The sequence below is a fragment of the Dermacentor albipictus genome, chromosome 7 (assembly GCF_038994185.2).
Source record: "Dermacentor albipictus isolate Rhodes 1998 colony chromosome 7, USDA_Dalb.pri_finalv2, whole genome shotgun sequence".
NCBI lineage: Eukaryota > Metazoa > Arthropoda > Arachnida > Ixodida > Ixodidae > Dermacentor > Dermacentor albipictus.
The window spans coordinates 51,167,039-51,190,367 of record NC_091827.1 but is presented as its reverse complement, the minus strand read 5'-3'; the positions used below and the strand labels follow the sequence as shown (position 1 = coordinate 51,190,367).

Genomic DNA, 23,329 nt, shown 5'->3' with positions numbered 1-23,329 from the left:
TCTCCTGTGGCTCATGAGGCGGGGGGCGGGCGAGGGAAGAGGGGCGTTCTTCTCCGGCGGCTGCTACGCTGCCTCGATGTCCTTCTCGCCCGCCGCTCCGTACAGAGTGGAGACAACCGCGGCGTCTACTACGGCGTTGGTCACGTGAATCGCAGACGCCGTAGTAGACGCCTTTAACGGACGCCGTAGGGACGCGTTGCCGGCGCTCGTGTCTCTTAAAATCAATATGCGACGTGGCTGAAGTGCGTGCCCGTGCGTGCCTCATCTTCAAAGCGATTTGCGATGTTTGCAGAGTGCGCGTAGTACCGGTGTCTTCGTATGCGCTGTGCTTTCGACGTTTCGTAAGCGTTGAAGCGACAGAGGTAGGGAAGCCGATTGATTCGCGGCTGCTGCCACGATTCCTGACTCCAACGTTTTCACAGAGAGTTTCCGCTGTCATCGAGCGATGTGTGTTCATGTTTACCTGTGCGGGCGTGACACTGTGCTGTTTAATTTACTTAAAACACGTTGACGGGCTAGTTTGAATCCATGATAATTCTATCGTGGATTCAATGTGTAAGCGCGACATAACAAGGACGTAGAAAGGAGCAGACACACAAAGTGAGCGCTGTCTCCGTGTGTCTGTTTCTACGACCTCGTTGCAATGAGTCATGCTTGTATACGTATTCTATCATTGTTAATTTAGTTAGTAAGCGAACGTTTACAAGTTTATACTGCCGATAAAACTACTATCCTTACTTCGTACAGCTATCTACTAATTTGCTATCGCAATGGGTGCGTCGCCTTCTGGGCGGAACTGCGATCTTTTTCTTTATTATAAGGATTTTCATTGAAATAAGAATTTGCGTGATGTTCCACAATATACAGGCCTCAGAGGAGAGCAAAAGGCGACGTTACCTCGTTATAGGCCTTTTTCTCCGTAGAACTGGAACCTTTGACAAAACAGCAGACCCTTAGCATATAGCATGCAAAGTGCACGTGAACATATGCAATATAATATGACAGTCGAGAATAGCCTTTTTGTAATCAGCGTTTACAGAATAAATATGTTTACGAGACTGCATATGAGATTTTTTTCACCCAGAGGAGTGTTTAACGTTAATTTTAGTGCATGAGTGGGCGTAACGCAGTCGTAGAGAAAACATATAATGACGGATGCATTGACGGGTTACTTTGCAAGTGAGGGGTTCCGAAGTGAAAATTCACCTGCATTTTCTCTCCTGATCAGCGAGCATACGTTACGTCCGCTTGAGCAGTACTTTCGCCGGCCTTATGGCAATATAGATTCCACGCTTCTGCTCACGCGTTTTTTGTTTTTTTTTCGGAACCTAGTAGTTTCACATAAGCTATCGCAAGCGCACTATCGCTAAGAAACAGAAGTGCCATCAGCGGAGATAGAAGGTGGCTGAGCACGTCGGGTTTTCATGAAAATGATTATGTTTATTGGCAGCGCCTCTCTTTTGAAACGGGGCGGTGACAAATAGTCACCAAGCCTGCTTGATGTAGGCAGGTTTTACTACATCCGTCACAGTCTAGCATTTTCCCTATATCTCCTTAACATCTTGTTTTGTTTTTTTTTAATTAAAACCTCTAACTCTATATATTGGCAATAACGACTCCGGTTCTATGGATCTCTTCCCTGCGTTTCTTTCTTATTTCGTTATTCGCTCGCGTTCGCTGTGGACGAACGAACGTGCAAGCACCGGCGGCCGCATGCAGGGCGTGCTGACCAACGTGCACCCGCTGTACTACGCCCTGCCCGTGGCCATGGCGTCGTGCACGCCCACCCTGCTGCCCACGGCGGCGCCCAGCATCGCCGTCGTCACTTCTGCCATGGACATCCAGGTCGTCGACATCGTGAGTGTCGCCTTCGTCGACGTTCGTGTTACGAGGGTGTCGCGTCTGCACGCGTATATACGCGCACGACGCACCGGCACCCGCCGCGCGATGGCCTATAGCGGCTGTGGTGTTTAGCTGCTAAGCACGAGGTCGCGAGATGGAATAATGCATGCGACGGCAGCATTTGGGATGGGGACGAAATAAAAAAAAAACGCCCCCTGTCCCGCGCATTGGGGGCACATTAAGACCCACCCGGTGGTCAAAATGAATTCGGAGTCCGGCGTGCCCCACAGCCAAATCACGGTTTTGGCACGTAGGTAAAACCCCAGAGTAGATTCATTCGCGATGCATAGGTAAAAAGAAAAAAAAAAGAGAACGTCGTCTTCTAGGAAGACACATATGTGCGTCTGGACAAACTGGACCGTCGGACGACACATCCCCTCCCCCCCCCCCAAAAAAAAAGAAAAGAGGAAGTGGCTGCTCGGAATGTTGGAGCACGATGGATACGTACTGGAATCATGGCTGGTGCGAGAAATCCTAATGATGGGATACGCGCATGTGATGTTGGCGTGGCCATACATGCTGGCTAGCAATGCTGTAGGCTCCTCGCGCTAAGAACCTGGCTGTAGCGTACACGGATCCCGAGGCGGCGTGTTTTACGGCGTACTCAAGACGAGTCGCACCGGGGCACCCTGTGTGGTGGCATGTTTCATCCGATCGTCCTCGCACAAGGGCACCCATATGTACGCACCGGTGTGATTTGTCGAGGATAACATTAGCCTATTGCCTTAGATTAGGTTAAGTTAGATTACTAGCTAGGAAATTGAGTGATGGTGCTCGTCTACAGCACTTTGATTCGGGTACGGCACGGTACGGTGCGTAGTAGCGGATGAAAATATCAGTTCATTCAAATAAATTAAAAACGCGAAAAAGAACAACGACATGAACGGGCCAAAAGGACAGCACAAGCGCTCCCTAACAACTGATGCACCGCTGGGGCCGTTCGTTTTCACGTATGTGCAGACCGTGAACTGCTTTTTCCACTTCTTCCTCAAGTAAATCAGTTGGTAGCGAGCCGTTGTGCGCTTCCTTGTACTGCCCGTGTACGTCTTTACGCTCATTTCATTTATTCCGTAGCATGAATCAGCATGTCCAGCAACACTTCATCTTCAGTATACCCGAGCATGTATAGATAGATACGGGGGACGTTCCGAAAGTAAGTACGTGTCGTCATTTGTTTTGACACGGAAACTTTACTGCCCCCCCCCCTAAGTAAAACATACACCATGGGATCATGAACTATACACCTGGCACTATTTTTCCACATAGTCGCCACCGACGCTGAGACATCTGTGGTAGCGTGCAATCAGTTCGAAGAAACCACTCTGGTAAAATTCGATGCCCTGCGATACAAGGCCTCAGACATGACCTCTTCACCGTACATGATCTGTAAGCGTGCACGAATGACGGGCCCACTAGTCTCACGTGCCCATTCATACCGCATAACAGCACGCATTTCCATTGGGGGTACCATGTTGCCAGCACAAGTCTGTCTGCCATCATGATTTGTACTCAAATAGCCTCGGGCGCGCCGGTATGCTGCTACTCTCTTCTTCGGCGCTTTGCGCATGCGTCATTCCTCCTCCGCTGACGCTCCTGAAGCAACGGGCGTGGATTCTCACGGCGATTGTTTGTTTCACCTGGTGCATCTTTTTCTCTTTCAAAAAAAGAAAACAAAACTTATTTTCGGAACGTCCCTCGTACATTTACAGACTGGATCGGACCAATGACTGTGAAATATTGACCATATCTGTCGTTCGCAGCAACTTCAGTTCAAATTAGTGTCTCACGCAAATATCAGTCCTTCGAAACTTCTGGTAATATGTCTCAATATTTTTTTTTAATTGCGACATATGTCGGTATACGTTCCTACAGAAGCACACCATTCCGAACTAGATTTGAGCAAATGCGCACGGCACCTCACTCGCGAGATGGGACGTGTAACACACGCGTTTCACGTTTCCGCGCGTTCCTCTTTCGCGCCTGCAGCTGTACCCGGGCCTGGCCATCAAGCTGGGCGCCATCCTTCTGGTGCTCGCCTCGGTGAACACGGTCGGCGTGTCGCTCTTCTCTCTGAGCGACCTTCCCGCGTGGGCCGTCGCCAAGAACGGCAACATGGCGGGCATGGCGGGCTCGCTCGCTAACGCCAGTGGCGCCCCCTAGCGTCGTTTCGCCGCACCTCTGGCGTGATCGGAAGCCGGAGGGCCGCGCGGACTGCGCGGCGACATTTTTGTTGGTCACCGTGACTCGGCAACTTTCCGCATCCCTGCACGCACCGTTCCCACATAACTGCTGCAGTGCGAAAGACCGACTTTTGCTTTTTATCGTTGCATTATTCTTTTCTTAGTTACGAAAGTGTTCCTTCATACTATAGTGTTTTATTCATGTTTATTTGCCAGTGATTCGACCGACGCCTCCATCTCTCATTTTGTGACGACTGCATGTTCTTCGCAATGAGTGTCGTAATCTTCCTTGTGCTTGCGCATGCGCAAAGAGGCGACGAGTAACGTAACGTGTTCCACGCGAGAATGAGAAGAAATCTCGGGTCGTCCTGCCTGCGGAACGCTTTGTCGACGCTTTCCCGGATTGAACGCCACGACGCCTTCCTCGCTCTGACGTTTCTTTGGCGTGATTTCGCTGGTTCGTGCACGACACCTGTAACCAGCGGACGAGCTTCAAATTTTTGAGAACCAACATTTTGCGCTTTACGCATCAAACAGAATGAAAACATAAGCTGCATGTTCTCGTTTCAACGAAAATAGATCAAGGTGCATCTGCTTATCCAGGGTAATAATATATATGAAAAATGTCGCCTCAGTAAAAGCCGCTGTAAAAAAACGAAAGAAAACATTTCTTACGCCGGAGGAAACTGCTGTGTGCCTGTGAGCAAAGTGTACAAGATGTCAAGTTATTCACTGTGAAGGAATTTTTCTATCTCTCTTGCCAGTCCGCTGTAGCGTGAGCGGTTGCGAGGGCAGCAGTTCATAAAGCCGTGCTGAAGTTTCCTTCAAGCACCCCCCCCCCCCCCCTCTTGTTAAAGTATGCGTGAGGCCTTCGTGACTTAATTTGATGCCTTTTTGAGAAAATGTCTCTTATTTCCAGATATTAAACTACACAATGGCACTGTGGCTTTCGCATTTGACGACGACACGCACAGCATATGGTTCCACGGTCCGAAAGCTACACACTTACACGAGGCAAAATGCGTCCTAGGCGAGAGGAGTACGAGCGAGACCATCCCGATGGACACGCGCACGCGCGCACGCGCACACGCACGCACACGCACATATATATATATACAGTTGAATCCCGCCACAACGAATACCGCCACAACGAAATTTCCGCGACAACGAATAATTTTTTATTCCCCGCGAGTATCCTATAAGAATTAATGGCCTAAATTTCTCTGCACAACGAACCATTTTTGCAGAGCGTTTCCGCTTCAACGAAATTTTCGCGTTCAAAATCGAAACCGAAACTAGTTTTATTGGCGAGAAGTCCAAGTCAAATCCAAAGCCACATTAAGCATGAAATCACGTGATTGCAGTTCCGCCATTTTGGCTTTGTGTCGTGGTCGCGTTGTTCACTCGCTGCCTTTCTCTTCGACAACGACGAGTTTTCATCCGCAGGACACGATGGCAACGCAAGTGAAAAAACGCAAAACTCTTTCCCTTGAGCAAAAAGCTCAAATAATCGCCCAAGCAGAAAGCGGAAGGAAGAAAGCGGCAATTGCTGAAGACTTCGGAATTCCTGCAAGTTCGCTGTCAACGATTCTAGGCAATAAGGACAGCGTGAGAATGGCACTTGCTTCAGGCACATCCTCGAAGCACAAAAAGGTGACGCGGCCCCTCCATGAAGAGTTGGACAAAGCAGTGCATGCGTGGTTTGTGCACTGCAGATTATGTCTGCTGCCTGGAGCACACTGGGGCGCTCAGTAATTGTGAACTGTTTCAGGCACGCCGGATTTGCCGAAGGTCGACCCGTACACTCTGCTGGCCTAACACCAGGCGTTACAGACGACGACGAAGAGGCGTCACCGGCTCCGGGGATCGCGGCCGCCTGGAAAACGCTGGGAGAAATAGGAACCGTGCCGCCTAATCTCGAGCTCGACGAATACATCGGCGCTGACGCTTGTGTTGTTGTTCACGAAGATGTGAGTGATGAGCAGATCATAAAAGCTGCCCGGAATGATAAGGACTCTTCCGATGAAGAAGACGACGACGTACAGGAAGCGCCGGCTGCGGCAACCGCCGTACAGGTGATGGACGCTTTTGATGTCATCAGGAATTTCGTTGCTGTCCGAGACGACGATGTTGCAATGGGTTTGCTGACCGAGTGCGAAAATCGCGTGACGGCGTTGCTCGCCGTGAAGCGTAAGCAAACCAAGCTTACAGATTTTTGGCATTAAACGCCTTTGCTGCTGCTTGGGCAATTCTTTCTGCGTTTCACGTCAAATTTTTGCGATAACGAAGTTCCGCGAGAACGAATTTTTTTTCGTGCACCGTGAATTTCGTTATAGCGGGATTCAACTGTATATATATATATATATATATATATATATATATATATATATATATATATATATATATATATATATATATATATATATATATGCTGTGCGTGCCGTCGTCAAATACGAAAGCTACGGTGCCATTGTATAGTTTCATATCTGGGTAGAAAAGACATTTTCTCAAAAAGGCATCAAATTAAGTGTGTGTGTGCGCGCGCGCGCTGATGGGCGACTTCCATGCCAGGGTAGGCAAGAAGCACGTGGAGACAAGTCAGTGGGGGAATATGGCATAGGCTCTAGGAATAGCCGGGGAGAGTTATTAGTAGAGTTTGCAGAACAGAATAATATGCGCATAATGAATACCTTCTTCCGCAAGCGGGATAGCCGAAAGTGGACGTGGAGGTGCCCGAATGGCGAGACTAGAAATGAAATAGACTTCATAATCTGCGCTTACCCTGGTATCACACAAGATGTGGACGTGCTCGGCAAGGTGCGCTGCAGTGACCATAGGATGGTAAGAACTTGAATTAGCCTAGACTTGAGGAGGGAACGGAAGAAACTGGTACACAAGAAGCCGATCAGTGAGTTAGCGGTAGGAGGCAAAATAAAGGCATTCCGGATAAAGCTACAGAGCAGGTATTCGGCTATAACTCACGAAGAGGACCTTAGTGTTGCAGATATTAACGACAATCTTATGGGCATCATTAAGGAGGGTGCAATAGAAGTCTGTGGTATCTCCGTTAGACGGGATGCCAGTAACTTATCGCAGGAGACGTAAGACAGCTGGCATAAGGAATTATATTATGGATAGAATTGAACATGCTCTCAGGAACGGAGGAAGCCTAAAAGCAGTGAAGAAGAAACTAGGAATAGGCAAGAATCAGATGTATGCGTTAAGAGACAAAGCCGGCAATATCATTACTAATATGGATGGGATAGTTTAAGTGGCTGTGAAGTTCTATAGAGATTTATACAGTAACAGTGGCACCCATGAAGACACCGTGAGAGGGAATAGTCTATAGGAATTTGAAATCCCAGAAGTAACGCCGAAAGAAGTAAAGAAAGCCTTGGGAGCCATGCAAAGGGGGAAGGCAGCTGGGGAGCATCAGGTAACAGCAGATATATACGCAATACCTCATGACCTCGAGTGTACCGGAATCTTGGAAGAACGTTAACATAATTCTGATCCATAAGAAAGGGGACCCCAAAGACTTGAAAATTATGGACCGATCAGCTTACTGCCCGTCGCCTACAAAGTATTTACTAAGGTAATCGCAAATAGAATCAGAAAGACCTTAGGCCTAAGTGAAGCAAAGGACCAGGCAGGATTCCGTAAAGGCTACTGTTTAGAACACTGGGAGACCTTATTACTCAGCTCCGATCCGGAGATTCAACTGATGACCGTCCAACTGGCCGAAATCGCCGCTAGGGTCCAAGGACTCCTGGCCGTCGTCTAGGTGGGAAGACTTAAAGCCTTCCCTACATCTGTTGGACAAATAAAGTTTTACAATCCAAATCAACAATATACAATATTCACACTATCAATCAGGTGATAGAGAATTGTGCGGAATATAACCAACCCTTATATATAGCTTCCATTGATTGCGAGAAAGCGTTTGATTCTGTCAGAACCTCAGCAGTCATGGAGGCATTACGGAATCGAGGTGTAGACGAGGCGTATGTAAAAATACTGAAAGTTATATATAGCGGCTCCACAGCCACAGTAGTCCTCCATAAAGAAAGCAACAAAATCACAATAAAGAAAGGCGTCAGGCAAGGAGATACGATCATGCCAATGCGCATTCACAGCGTGTTTACAGGAGGTATTCAGAGACCTGGGTTGGAAATAATTGGGGATAAAAGTTAATGGAGAATACCTTACTAACTTGCGATTCGCTGATGATATTGCCTTGCTTAGTAACTCAGGGGACCAATTGCAATGCATGCGCACTGACCTGGAGAGGCAAAGCAAAAGGGTGGGTCTAAAAATTAATCTGCAGGAAACTACAGTAATGTTTAACAGTCTCAGAAGAGGACAGCAATTTACAATAGGTAGCGAGGCACTGGAAGTGGTCAGAGAATACATCTACTTAGGGCAGGGAGTGACGGCGGATGCGGATCATGAGACGGAAGTAATCGGAAGAATAAGAATGAGCTGGGGTGCGTTTGGCAGGCATTCTCAGATCATGAACAGCAGGTTGCCATTATCCCTCAAGAGGAAAGTGTATAATAGCTGTTTCTTACCAGTACTCGCCTACGAGGCAGAAACCTGGAGGCTTACGAAAAGCGTTCTACTAAAATTGAGGACAACGCAACGAGCTATGGAAAGAAGAATGATAGGCGTAACGTTAAAGGATAAGAAAAGAGCAGATTGGGTGAGAGACAAACGCGAGTTAATGACATCTTAGTTGAAATCAAGAAAAAGAAATGGGCATGGGCAGGACATGTAATGAGGAGGGAAGATAACCGATGGTCCTTAAGAGTTACGGACTGGATTCCAAGGGAGGGTAAGCGTAGCAGGGGGCGGCAGAAAGTCCATGGGTGGATGAGATTAAGAAGTTCGCAGGGACGACATGGCCGCAATTAGTACATGACCGGGGTTGCTGGAGAAGTATGGGAGAGGCCTTTGCCCTGCAGTGGGCGTAACCAGGCTGATGATGATGATGATGCCCTAAGGCGACTGCAGAGTTTCGGTGCAGTTTCTCATAAACAATTTGTCCATAAAACGCCTCTGCTTCCTGGCTTTAGCAGATTATCAACGTTAGGCGTGCCTACACAGCGGTTGTATTCGCCGTTAATAGAGAAACTGCGGTGTGTGTCGACTACGTTCCTTCATATTAGCTTTTCCGCGTCTATGTACAGTATATAGAGCTATTTGAAGGTAATCGCGAGAGCGTCGGCCAACATAGCGGCCAGTTTTGGGAGAGCGAAAATAAAGCTTTCGCGCTCTTCTCTCCCTCGTTGGCTGTTCCATGCTACAGCAATCACTCCCGCGACGACCTCGCCACCCTTTCTATAATACCGAAGAATGTGTTGCGCGCAGTACCATCACTGCTTGTTCCCTGAAGCAAAAAGAGAAAATGAAAAAGCGCTTTCACCAGACGGGAGTGACCGCAGCATAATGAATAGCAAAAAAAGATTGAGCTTGCCCGATATACCTGCCTCTCCTCAAAAGACGACTCTGGGCCGTGGCGCCGTTCGTGTTTTTAGTCGACACTCGCGCGATAACGTTCAAATGGCGCTAGACTGCACTGGCAAGCGCACGCGTGTGTTTTGTGCAATAAACACTCGTCTCTTACCACAGCACTTTTATGCTTCGATTGTTGAAGGTTGTCGATTCTGTAGAACACATACATGTATGAACCCAGTAGGTGCGGACGTTGCAATCAATCTCGCAAGCACTCAACGCAGTGTTTTTAAGCTTGCGAGGAAACCGTGAGGACGTTACTTAACAGATTCCAGTGGTGGTTCCAGAATGCTTACAGATCTTCACAATTTAAAACGCTCAGTTAACAATGCAGAGCGCGATTTTCTTGCACTACGACCTTCCAGAAGTCGAAATAGATTCGCACCCTTCTCGCGATTTCAACCGCACATCTCCGCAGCGCTAATTTATACCATGCGCGGACGCTGCGAGAAAGCAGGCGTTAGTGAATGGTCGCGTTACTGAACATAAATATAAATAATAATCATAAAATAAAACATAACCGAGCTTTGCTACGAAAAAGAAAGGGGAATCTTATACGAGTACACTTATTGCCGCATGGCAGCGAACGCCAGTTTATACCTACGAAAGCATAAAAAGTACATAACAGGAAAGAAGCACGTGTGCGAACCTCCTTATTTCACTTTCCTGCATAATCGACGATATAGTCGCAAACCATAAAAAAAATATAGCCATGGCCAATAGCTGTCCCGTCATCCTCCAAGCACTGCATTGTCTGTGCTTCGGTGGTGCGCAAGAAAATCGTCCCCACTGTAGAATTGGTCACACCAACACGACAGCAGCCTATACCTTCGTCACACGCACACAAATATCTATGATGTAACAAAGAAATAAACTATCCGCATGGTTATTTCCAAAGCTCCCACAGCCCTTTCAATGTCATAGGTTCAGCGGTGCACATGGCTTATAGGGTCGCTGGAGTCGAAGAAATAGTTTCGCCGAAATGGGCAGGCGGTTGGAAATGCTTCAGGATGGCGAGACGGCCGAACTCCTGCGCCCCGTGTGGACCATGCTCGACGCTCGCCTGCCTCGGGCGAGCCTCAGGGGCGCGTCGAGCATCCACTTGTCCCTCTCGGCCGTGCGCGCGTCGACCACGGGGGACGTGTTCGTGGCGTGGATCTTGGTGGTCTCGGGCATCGCGACCATGGCCAGGGCGCCGAACGCCACCAGCAGCAGCGAGACCACGGCGAGCTCGACGCCCCGACCCGGGCGAGAGCCGGAGCTCGCGAAGGTCGCGGCGATGGCGCCCAACCGACCGTCCCCATAGGCGAAGGCCAGGCCACCGGCCCTGAGCACGGTCGGGTACATCTCGACCGTGATGACGCAGAGGCTGACAACGACCGATGGATGGATGGATGGACCGAGTCGACGGCCAGCAGCGCCGCCACGCGGACGGTCGTCTCGAGGTGGCGCGCCAAACCATCACCGCCCGAAGGACCTGCAACAGGTGGTGTCCCAATGGCGATGGCATTAAATTCAACGGCAACCTTGGCCATAGTGGTTCCGACTAAAACAATAAGTCTGCCGCTGCTATCATCCGTCTACCATAAGGGAGTGTTACATTGATTTGTGCTTCAGGCTTAGTTATCGTTATTAAACGCTTTGTAATTCTTAATTTCCACACACTCGCATCATTTCAAACGCATGGAAACAGTAAGCCTACGCTCACATACATAATCACTAATTTCCATCAGAAAACCAACTGAAGTGCCGAAGAGTGCAACTTTCTCGCCCTTAGCATCGTGACTGTTTACACCATCATCACTGTTTACGGCTGTCGGGCGAGCATGAAGCAAGTATCCTTGTCAAGCTGTGATATCGATAGTTTCATGATCGCCTGATGGCGATGCTGGACGAATCGCGTCACCCGTGAGCGTCTGCGAAACGCACGAAAGAAAGAAAAATAACATACGTGTGTATGCAGCAGAACAAATGAAAGCTGGTCTAGTTGTACCTATTCATATTCGTACTTTAGGTTGCGCGTGAAACGCACAAACAAAGGCAAGGACAATATGACATGAGCGCAGCCCAAGTGACGTCTTCTCCTTTCCTTGGTTCGTGTGTTTCGTGCGCTACTCAAAGTATGCAAATAAATGAATTCCGTGCTTTTACGTGCCAAAAGCATGGTCTGATTGCGAGGCCTGCTGTAATGAATGATTCCGGATTAATTTTGATTACCTGTGGTTCGTTGTCGTGTACCCAATGCAGAGGCATGAAATATGCATTCAACGACACTTCAGTTTCGATGTTCTAAGTGAAAATGGCTGTTATTCATTGTAGCTGTAAAAGTAAGCAGCGTCCGCCTTTGCTATTTCTGGAAGCAATTACGAGCTTCTCGGATGTAGGGACCCGCCGTGGTTGCTCAGTGGCTATGGTGTTGGGCTGCTGAGCACGAGGTCGCGGGATCGAATCCCGGCCACGGCGGCCGCATTTCGATGGGGGCGAAATGCGAAAACACCCGTGTACTTAGATTAAGGTGCACGTTAAAGAACCCCAGGTGGTCAAAATTTCCGGAGTCCTCCACTACGGCGTGCCTCATAATCAGAAAGTGGTTTTGGCACGTAAAACCCCAAATATTATTATTATTATGTAGGGCTTTTGGTCTTGCATTAGGATCTGATTCTTTTGGTTAAAAAGGCTGTTTACATTCTTTTTTAATCACTGGTGTGGTTATCTTGAGTCGCTTCGATGTGTAAACTTCTGTGGCAAAATACGTCCCCAGGAAATCACTTGATTGTCGCATCATCCCTATCTCAAAGGGGTCTCGAACGCCTTTTAATAGCGAAACATTACTGGGCTGGACCCTTGATTTCCTTCATAGGGCGAGCGGAGTAGTAGGGTAGAATTCCGACCGACTGTGTCATACGAGTAGGGGCAACTCCGTTCTTCGTGTTGAAACCGTTGCATATGTCGGCATCTCCAACGCGCACATTCCTCTTAATGGAATAGCGCATGATACTGTCACGTTCTCACCGTACTCAGATAGCGTTCTTCCCCGGTCTCCTGGCTCAAGATCGCTATGTTCTCGTTGGACAGCTGCATGCGGGTTTCACGCAGAGCTCGGGCTCGCTCTCTGCGCAGGACGCTCCTGAAAGCTACAGGAAGTCGTTAAGTAAGAGATACCGTGTCTTCAGGGTCGATTACCTGTTCTCAAACCTCGTCCTGGCGGCGTCTTCTAAGGTATACATGCCGCACCGTGTCGTCAGTTCCGGTTATTGAATGCAGCGTTCTTTTCGTATGTTTCCCGCGACTTTTCCGGGTCTTCAAAGGATGATCTGCGGAAGCTCGGTGGCTCCCTGGGCTGCTGCAGCACGATGGGGGTCGCTGGGGCTGCCGTAGGGGTTATTGAGTTGGTCACGGTATTATTGGCCGTCTCAGGCAGAATTCCGTGCTCCGGGGGCAGGTTTTGTAGCCTGAGGCTTGCGCGATGATCCGGGCCGAAGTTGGTGCGGTCTTATGGTAACAGGCTTGGATCGCGGTTCTGCGCGGGCGTCCGGTACATGAACGCACAACCGCCTCCTCCAGATGTCACGTTGTAGTGACCATCAAGAACACAGTAGCAAAACTGTGAATGACTCGGCTAGCTTTTATTGGGTGAACTCGTGCCCACAAAAGCAAGTGGTAATCAAGCCACAACGAAAGCGGCGAACGCAGTCGGTGAGCGTCGAATATCTGATCAACGGGTCAAGCGCGTCAGCTACTGTATATCACTCGCCAAATGTTCTAGTGTAATCGCTGGTGCCCCCGTAATTTCCAGAAACTACTACACAATTCGTGTCGCGTATGCAATGTGATAGTACGTGGTTCGGCGAGGCAATACACAACAGATAGATTGAACCATAAGAATTGCCTAAGTTCCGAATTATGCTGGCACGTCTTGCGCTGAGCGATGACGTATGATATTTGCTAACCGGTGAAAAGCGGTCGCCGAAGAAACATAGTCAAGTACACGTGCTAGATTTCTTCCTCGATTTCTTGCGTTCGGGCTACACTGTTCTGGTATGTTCCACCGGATTCTCCGGCTGATGGACAGAATTTTGAACGGCAGAGCGTCAGTAAGCCCACTGTTGTCCTACGTAATGAAACATTAAATCACGACATAGAACATGCCAAATAACGTCAGCTAAAGCACATCCACCTTCGCAAAACCGACGCCGACAATAGCAGCAGCTCAAGATAAGATAAATAAATGGCAGTGAGAAGACAAAATACGTTTACACAAATCTCCTGCTTGGCCAATTGACGGAGACGATAGTGCAGCATGCGTGCCTAGAACGTGGCACTCGTCGGTAATAACTGCCCTTCCGACGCAGCGATAAACTTCTATTCAATGTTGTCTCCCTTCTCGGAATTACCTGCACTCCTCACCACCATTCTTCCTTTGACAACGTTTATACGCGCCGAAGTTGACGGCACATCGCTGCATCGGAGTCTCGCACTGTGCAACCCCCTGAGTAGGTGTTTGCATTTCGGCCTATAGCTTACGAACGGTGTATGCCGCTTAAACATCGTACGAGATTAAAGTCAAGTCCTGTGCTGTAGAACACCACAACGTTTCTTTGACGGACCACAGCAAAGAATTTGTATGACACCGCCGTCACCGGCGCACTCACACAACCGCTTGATTCACACGCACAATTGGTCGCCTCACACGAGCATGTTTGTCTGTTTCGTAACGCCTTGTAGCAGCCTGAGCAGTGTTTGATCACCAAGCTACATCCAGCTAGGATGTTTCGTCTATATCATCTATTCTCACAGTGCCGTGCGTGGAATCTTCAACGTTCATCTGATACACCCTGTGCATATATATGCCTACGTGAAGAACAGCTATCACTATCGCGTTTATCCCTGTGAAGACACAACACTGGCATGAAGATCGACTAAACCGTGCCCTTGAGCACACGGGCTCCGGAATCGGCGTACTCACTGGACTTCACATTGTAAACCCGGTTAAACACAGACGGCCAAGATTTGAGCAGTATAGTGTGCTGTCGCGCATTAAAAAAATTCACCGACGATTCAGATACTCCCTAACGCGAAATTTTAGCACAGCTCTATACGTGTTTTCATTTCGCGGTATATTTAGGCAAGAAATGTGAGAGACACGCAGCAGAATAGGCAATCGTCGAAAATCTGATGTGCCGGTCAAGCGCGTCGGCTTTTTCACATGACATGTCGAAGGTGTTCCAGTGCAATCGCTGGTGGCGCTTGGCTTCCAGAAACTACAGTACCCAATCCGGGTCGCGAATTCAATCAGATTACAAAGCAATCGCAAACCATGACAATCGATACAAGCGCGAGGGAGACCAAACCACGGTCTTACACCGTGGACCAAACCAAGCAAACCAAACAAACTCAAGTGAGAGCTGGCGCGAGCCAACTGTAGTACGAAAGTAGTCCGGCTGAGACCAGATAAGAGTGCGCATGGAGTGGTCGCGCTGGTTTGCATGAAACCAGTTTCCCAGCGCGCAAGTCACTGAAGGGGCCTCTCGTTGGTGTCCGCCGTTCGCAGATCGCGGCTTTTTTTCATCTGCCGAGCCACGTTCCCTGTTTCATCCTTCGCTGTTTTGCTTGTTCGCTCGGTTATGCTTAGACCGACGTCATCGCTAGCCGCAGGAACGGGCGCCTACAGCTGCCCCCCAAAACATAGAGGTTTTCCGGAACACTGATCTAACCATCAATACAGATTCAGTTCCGTGAGGGTCCCTTCAAAACTACGGTGTGTGAAGGAGGCCTTACCCTGTAAAATGAAGCAGAAGGCTCCGAGCGCCGCCCCGAGGAAGCCGAGGGCGATCACGCAGATGGCGGTGGCGATGTGTCGCCCCTTGCGCTCGAGCAGGAAGATGCTGGCCGTCACGGCGGGGCATTCGAGCGCGATCTGGACATAGTAGACGGGTAGGGCATCGCGGCTACCTCGGAGCTGGCCGAAGAGGCTCATCGCCAGAAACCAGCAGCCGAACGCGACAAGGGTCGCGGAGCGGAACGACGGGTCGGTCAACACCTCCAGGGGCGACGCCTCGTTGAGCCCCTCGCTCAAGCTCTCGCTTCTGGACCGCCTGTCCTCCTTGCGGAAGCCTTCCAGCCGCTTAGCCGCGTGTTCTAGGTTGGCACCGTTCGTCTGCTCCGCCGACATCGCCATCTTGCACAGGAGCCGGAACCTGTGCGTAGCCAGGAGCCAGTTCGGCGACTCCTCGACGATGTAGACCGCGCCGATGAGCAGCGCGCTGGGGAGCATGTTCACCATTTGGACGAGTACCCATCCGTCGGTCAGGTCGTACACGATCTCGCCGTACGCGTTGGCGGTCGAGACTCCACCGGTGATGGCGATGGAGCAGTAGAGCACGCGGTGCGATGAATCGGTCACCTCCAAGAGGAGCACCAAGGCCGCGATGAGCAGGCTCCCGACCGAAACGGAGACGAGGACGCGCAGTATGGTGAACACGAGCAGCGTGGTGGCGAAGGTGAGCGTGGTGCCGGCGACTATCAGGACGAACAGCGGGACGGCCAGCACCGGAACCCGACCGACCCGGTCGGCCGCTACACCCGCGACTGGCATGACGACGACCGTGCTGCCCATGTAGCTTGCCGCCATTGCGAGCAATATCCAACGTCGATGGCACACTAGGTCCCACTCGGCTATGATGGAGGTGTGGATCGAAGCCTGCAAGTATTGAGAGGTATTCACTGTTGAGCAGGTTCAGAGGTGATAGGAACAATGCCATAGATTAAGAATAGTGAAATTTGTAATGCTTATTGCCGTCACGTCCTTGACGTTGGGAACTTGATCAGTTCCGCGCCCGATCAGAGTATAATCAGGCACACCTAATTATAATTATACTCCAAGCACAAATACAGAAGCGCTGGGTAAACGATTTATGGAGTGAATGTTGGCCCGATTTACTGAACCTACTCAAAAAATGCCCTGTGGTTCGTGACGGGTCAAGAATGCAGCGGCAAGCGGGTCTCAAAGGAAACATCTACACATGCACCAGCGAATAGCCTTCTTCTGGCACTTTTATCTTTCAATGCCATTCGCACGCATGACTTCGCCTTGGCTTTGCTCAGCGGCTTCCTCGCAGTGAAACTCCTCACCCTAAGGAGGGCGAGCAACTGTTTCTTGCTGACGTGAGTGGTAGCTATATCTGTGAGGCAATCGAACCTGGCAATACAAATTAGCGGATGTTATTCATAGGACGCTGCGCCCACAGTTGAGCAGGAGATTCTTTCGAGGATGCACGTAGTTGAAGATATCAGGGAAATCGTTTCCTAATCCCCTATTTAAATGACCCTTTTGTGTTGGGAACTGTCATGTTCACTCCTATACTTGCATATGTTGGCTGCTTGTGCACGTTTCGGAAAATTCGGCGTACTCAAGGTTGTTCAATTACCGTAGCAATATTTTTTTTGTGTGTGTGTGTGCAGGTAGCACCTCCAGAGGAACTATTTCTTGAAGTGCGAAGATATGAAGACAGATGCAGCAAGTCTTTTAATAAGCATGTATGGTGATCCTATTTTGCATTATCCACTTCTCACTCAGTACAGTTTCTAGTTGCTTATTTATTGCAATGAATACATAATAACACATGACGCTTTTCGGAGGGAACCGAGGAGGAAGTTTAGGGTAATAGGAAGGTAGAAGAAAACAGTATATTGCGTTAAAGCGTCCTGTGGTCATTGAAGACATATTAAGCCGTTGGTGTATCTCGACGAAGACCTGTGCCCACGGGAAACACTCCCTACAGAATAACTTAGGCATGCTACAGAAGGTCTGTAAACGTGTTTTGCGTGAAGTTTCCAGATTGCAAGAAGACACCCTGAAGACCTGCTCTCCCTGATGGTTAATTTAATTCTACTTTCTACAAGTTATCCATGCTGCCTGAAGACTTCAATAGGCCGAGGAAGGAAGGCTTAACAGCGCTTGTTCAAACAAAATTATACGAGTTTGTAAAGCCATAACAACCACTATACCAGAAGACAAATTTATCTGGAAGAACCCTGAATAAAACTTACACGCACAATAGGAAATTTTTATGCGAGCATAATTTCCCGGTCGCCCGATGCCATCGGTGATCTGTGTTATGAATGACAAGTGTGTGCACGTTCACCATTAGATGTAGAGAATGAGTTTTTTTACGCCGAGGTGAAGTAAAATTAAGAATAATTGGCTCAATCGTACGCTGCATTGAGCAAACGCTAAATGCAAACGAGGACATTCGATGGCATAAATGCGTACCGTACTTCTACTAGATATGCTGTAATAATCCGTAGAAATATTCTAGCTGTCCGGCGTACTGGTTATGGCCTAGTTTGATATGATAGCTGAAAAAGGACAATCCACAAAGTTGGGTTAGTGGAAGCTGCGACATCTGGGACATCTAGGCAGAAAAAGAAAAGCACCTTCGAAGAATGCAGAAAGACCACAGGACAAAATGGACACTGGTCTTCGACAGGTAAAACCACTTGAACGCCAGCGTTTGCCTATTATTGGTGAACTGGTTTTCCTAAACAGCTACTCTCAGTCCCGCAAACCTGTGGTGAACTACATATTTAAATACCACTTTCAGTCGGATTGCGTGGCAAAATTAAAGGCTGCTCACATAAAACTCAAAATGGAAGAACGTCTAATAGATGGTTCAGGTCTCTCTCGAACATTTTGCCACTGGCGCCGCACATCCTCATAAACAGTTGCTTCATGTGCACGCTGACAAACCTGCCCTTGTAAGGCTTTCATGCTACGCACCTTGGCCAACCTTTCTCCGCTTATATTTTTCATTTCCAGGTGACTAGAGATGATAAGAGGCTTGAAACGAGATAAAATGTAGTGGAAAAGGAAGTATCATTTGCTCTCAGTAGTAAATTTTTTTTCCGCGATCACACATCTCAGCACCACATCATCTTCATCATCAGCCTGGTTACGCCCACTGCAGGGCAAAGGCCTCTCCCATACTTCTCCAACTACCCTGGTCATGGACTAATTGGGGCCATGTTGTCCCTGCTACCTTCTTAATCTCATCCGCCCACCTAACTTTCTGCCGCCTCCTGCTATGCTTCCCTTCCCTTGGAATCCAGTCCGTAACCCTTAATGATCCTCGGTTATATTCCCTCCTCATTACATGTCCTGCCTATGTCCATTTCTTTTTCTTGATTTCAACTAAGATGTCATTAACTCGCGTTTGTTCCCTCAACCAATCTGCTCTTTTCTTATCCCTTAACGTTACACCCATCATTCTTCTTTCATAGCTCGTTGCGTCGTTCTCAATTTAAGTAGAACCCTTTTCGTAAGCCTCCAGGTTTCTGCCCCGTACGTGAATACTGGTAAGACACAACTGTTATACACTTTTCTGTTGAGGGATAATGGCAACCTGCTGTTCATGATCTGAGAATGCCTGCCAAATGCACCCCAGCCAATCTTTATTCTTCTGATTATTTCAGTCTCATGATCCGGATCCGTGGTTACTACCTGTCCTAAGTAGATGTATTCCCTTACCACTTCCAGTGCCTCACTACCTATCGTAAACTGCTGTTCTCTTCCGACACTGTTAAACATTACTTTAGTTTTCTGCATATTAATGTTTAGACTCGCCCTTCTGCTTTGCCTCTCTAGGGCAGTGAGCATGCATTGCAGTTGGTCCCCTGAGTTACTAAGCAAGCCAATATCATCCGCGTATCGCAAGTTACTAAGGTATTCTCCATTAACTCTTATCCCCAATTTTCCCCCATCCAGGTCTCTGAATACCTCCTGTAAACACGCTGTGAATAGCATTGGAGAGATCGTACCTCCCTGCCTGACGCCTTTCTTTATTGGGATTTTGTTACTTTCTTTATGGAGGACTACGGTGGCTGTGGAGCCGCTGTATATAACTTTCAATATTTTTACATACGGCTCGTCTACACCCTGATTCTGTAATGCCTCCATGACTGCTGAGGTTTCGACTGAATCAAACGCTTTCTCGTAATCAATGAAAGCTACATATAAGGGTTGGTTATATTCCGCATATTTCTCTATCACCTGATTGATAGTGTAAATATGGTCTATTGTTGAGTAGCCTTTACGGAATCCTGCCTGGTTTTTTGGTTGACGGAAGTCTAAGGTGTCAGGAGTCAGATGCACATATGACACGCAAAAGGCCTCCAAAAAGTCGCTTCAGGAACTGGTGCAAACGTACTTAGAATAGCTTTTTTTTTTCTACTGCAAGCGTACTCTTGTGACGGACGGGTGCTGCGGCAAAAAATAACCGATAAATATTTTGACTGACAATGCATGCTTCGCTTCTGAGAGTTGCAGAAAGGGGCAATATTATCGAACGATTCTGCATATTTCATGTGAATGGCTTCCTTTATATTACGAGAAGCTATCGCGACGTAGTTTAAAATTTAAAAAATGTGCAGTTTTGCTTCCTGAAAATTTTTATGCAAACCCTCTGTGGCCTCGCAACAGAGCCGCCCTGTCGCTGCCTTCAATATTACCGATAAACACAAATGTCACCTTCTGTGGATTCTCTTTCTTTCATGAAAACGCTTGTGCCTAATGAAAACCGAATAATCTACAATCAATTTTTTTTCCGCGCGCACGTATGGAAAGAGACAGAGTAAAAGAGAGGAAGCTTTATGCACAAGAGCACATGAGCGTAGGTGGCATATATTAACACATGTTGAGAACCCCTATTCCAAACACTGGATTTGGACATTTTGTCGGACGTATTTTACTTCAATACGCTATATATTCTCCCAGGAATCGATATTTGTGAGCATATCGTTGAGCCATACCAAGAGACAGCGATATATACCTTCACCAATCGTGTCTGGCAGGAATTACGAAACCCGGAGCATGTGCACGTGACAAAATAAAGGAATCTTAAATGCAAAGTTAGCGACTTTATTCCGCTCGGTAATACTCTACACGTAGTTTTGAAATACATCTGAGTAATGCAGTGCTTGAGCGCTTAATTCGAACGCGTGCTAATGGATCGCACGAAACTGATGCATGCTTACGGCGTAGGCCCATCCCGCGTCGCAGGGAAACGTCGAAGACAAGTTGTCGCCTGCGTCGTACGGCGCGAACGGCGGTTCGTAGCGGAAGCAGCGGCTGTGCGAACCGTCCTCCTGGACGGGGATGCTGCTGTTCTTCCACACCTCAGGCGGCAAGTTGCCATACCCGGCCGGCTGTCTGCACCAGTGGTCGACGGGTTTCGCCCGGCTCACCATGGCCGAGGCGTGGACCGCGTTGCAGAAGACGGCCAGCTGCGTACAGAACAGGATGACCCACTGGAACTTGCCGTGACCGAAGACGAGGACGTGATCGAGTGGCGTCACGCTGCTGGTGACGTGAGATGCCGAAGTCGTGGATGCAACCACCTCTGGCTGTCCTAAGACGGAGTGGCTAGTCCCCAGTTTGCTGGGCGGTGATACCGCCGTGAATGCCGATAAGCGGTGTGTGTTCATCGAGCCGGCGTCTTTGGCGCCCACGGCGGCATCCATGGTGCTTGGCGCAGCTGTCTCCGTGGCACTGGTGATTCTTGCCGGGGCCTCTTCGGCCAGAGCGGTGGGAGCCTTCGGTTTCTTATTCTTGGCCTTTCTGAGTCTGCGCGCTGAAGAATGAGGGCTGCCGTCTCGAGGGTCAGTGGGCGGCGCACCCACCGTCTCCGTATGCCCGGTCGAGGGTCTGGCGTCCGGTCTGCCCGGCGACGTGAGAGGGTAACAGACCGTCGATCTGCCGCGGCTGTCCTTCCTGCTGACGTCAGTGGTGCCCGCGGTGCGATCGACGGCGTTGGTGCGGGCGCCTTTTGAGGTGGCGTCGACCGCAGTGGAAGAAGAATTCTGTCGCTTCTTGGCCATTCTGAGGCGGTGTGCAGACGCGTTTCAAGACTGGCTTTCCTTTCGTTCGAGTGCCGAGCGAGGTCGCGTGATCCTTCTTCCTCTTCAGAACGAGCAGCGCGCGACCACGAGCTCAATCTTCCGCTCGTTTTTTGATGGTGATAATTATGGATATTACTAGGATGATGAGTCCTAGACTATGGCGCATATTGAGAACATGGAATCGGCAGAAAGGATGTGCCACATCCGCCGCCAAGGCAGTGAGGAGTGGCGCTGGCTAACGATCCGGGGCTAGTTCTAGCAGATAAGCGTTAATGCCCTGGCAAGTGGACTGGAAAGCGGCGCCGTGGTAACTCAAGTGGTAAGGGCATCGGAAACAAGAAAGACGGACAAGGACAAGCGCTAATCCACTACTTCAAAGAATAGACGACCAACTAGCACAACAGTCAACTCTTCTAGCTGTGGACATCCCAGATTCACTCTTAAGCACATGCTCTGGCAGTGCCCCGACTTGTGCGGGGGCTCAGGGTCTCCCTCTTCAGAGGAAGACTGGCTCCGGCTCGTCACCAGCTCCGCCAAGGAAGAGCAACTCAGGGCTGTCCAGAGAGCCCGCGATATCGCCGAGAGTCTCAACCACCCGGCTCCGTCCTGGGTGCGGCCCGCAGACGCTGCCCCCTAACGGGGACACTCATCGTCTTCTCAGGACCAAAATAAAAGCTCTTTGTCTGTCTGTCTGTCTGTCTAGTAAGAGCATCGCACGCGTGATTCGACGGTCTGGATTCGTACTGCACTTGTGGCCAGTTGTTTTAACGCGAGAGTGTTAAGGAGCCCGTGTCGCGGAAAATCTGGCCTCGGCGTCCCGGGTAAGCGTTGGGCGTCGCATCGGCAAATTGAATTTCGAACCAAATTCCGAACCCCGCATTCCCACCCACTTCACTACCACCAAAGTTGGTGATGCCTTGTCTTTCATTCTTTACAAAGTTATTCCTTTGGATTTTGAGAACGCGAGCCGAAAAACAAATGTAATGAAAAAAAAAGAAACACTGACAGCGCGTGCCCTTTATGTTGCCCTTCTCAGACTGAAATATTAAAAGTGCGAAACAATAACGGGAGATCGCCCCACGCAAGAGGCCGCGTTTCTACCAGAACGCTCGGCTTCGTGCATAGCGTTCACAGCCTGCGTTTCCCGGTAAGCATTACGGTCACAGAAGCAGCAGTTGTCGAGAAGCATGAAAAGCAGTAAGGGGTCTTTGAACGCTATCGCGTTCCACGCCTAAAGGGGAATCTTAAGCGTCCTCCAAATTTTTCATACACTCTCATTTCCATTTACATACGATTTCTTCAATTCAGTCAAGAACTACAGGTAACATCCCTTATTCTGTATTTAGAGTCATTGTTTGTCGGCTTCGTACGATGTAACTAATCTATATTGTACACGTACCAGAGGAACCAAACGACACCGTTCTGCGACCGACGTCAAACTGTAAAAAAAAAAAAGAAAAGGACTGCCCAGCCGGCGCCAGCTGGTCGCGCGGGAGTGCAATCTTCAGCCAGCGCAGGCGGCGAATCATATCGCTGTATTGACAGCAATCACTGTATTCACATCACTGTATTGACAGTAATCACTGTATTCATATCACTGTAATCATATCACTGCATCATTACTGTATTGACTCCCTTTAGGCTGAAGGCAGCCTATACAGTAACTCCACTTCAAACCTGGAGGCGGCGGTCCCCGGGCCGATGCCCGCCGCTGTCCGCGTTCCGAAGTCTGCACGTTCTTCTGAAGCAGTGCCGACCGACAAACGCCAAAGTATTGTGCAGCACGTATACAAGCAGTCGTTTCGTTACGAAGATGTGTCGGAGTGGGTGGTACATAC

General features: G+C 49.1%; 2 protein-coding genes across 4 annotated transcripts in view; one reads left to right on the top strand and one right to left on the bottom strand.

Annotated features, from left to right (window-relative positions):
• LOC135910169 (sodium-dependent low-affinity dicarboxylate transporter 1-like) overlaps positions 1-5,783 on the top strand; it is a 33,890-nt gene extending 28,107 nt beyond the window's left edge. For all 3 annotated transcript variants that reach the window (XM_065442221.1, XM_065442219.1, XM_065442220.1), the window contains 2 exons: positions 1,720-1,857; positions 3,889-5,783. In XM_065442221.1, the coding sequence (XP_065298293.1) occupies positions 1,720-1,857; positions 3,889-4,062 (312 nt within the window). In that variant the 3' untranslated portion in view covers positions 4,063-5,783. The remainder of the gene's footprint in view (positions 1-1,719; positions 1,858-3,888) is intronic.
• Positions 5,784-10,404: 4,621 nt separating this feature from the next.
• On the bottom strand, positions 10,405-21,580 carry LOC135910168 (solute carrier family 22 member 7-like). The gene is made up of 3 exons (XM_065442218.1): positions 20,628-21,580; positions 15,375-16,296; positions 10,405-11,073 (listed from the first exon to the last, which is right to left on the bottom strand). The coding sequence occupies exons 1-3, from the start codon at positions 21,468-21,470 to the stop codon at positions 10,676-10,678; spliced, it is 2,163 nt and encodes a 720-aa protein (XP_065298290.1). The 5' UTR covers positions 21,471-21,580; the 3' UTR covers positions 10,405-10,675.
• Between the last annotated feature and the right edge of the window lie 1,749 nt (positions 21,581-23,329).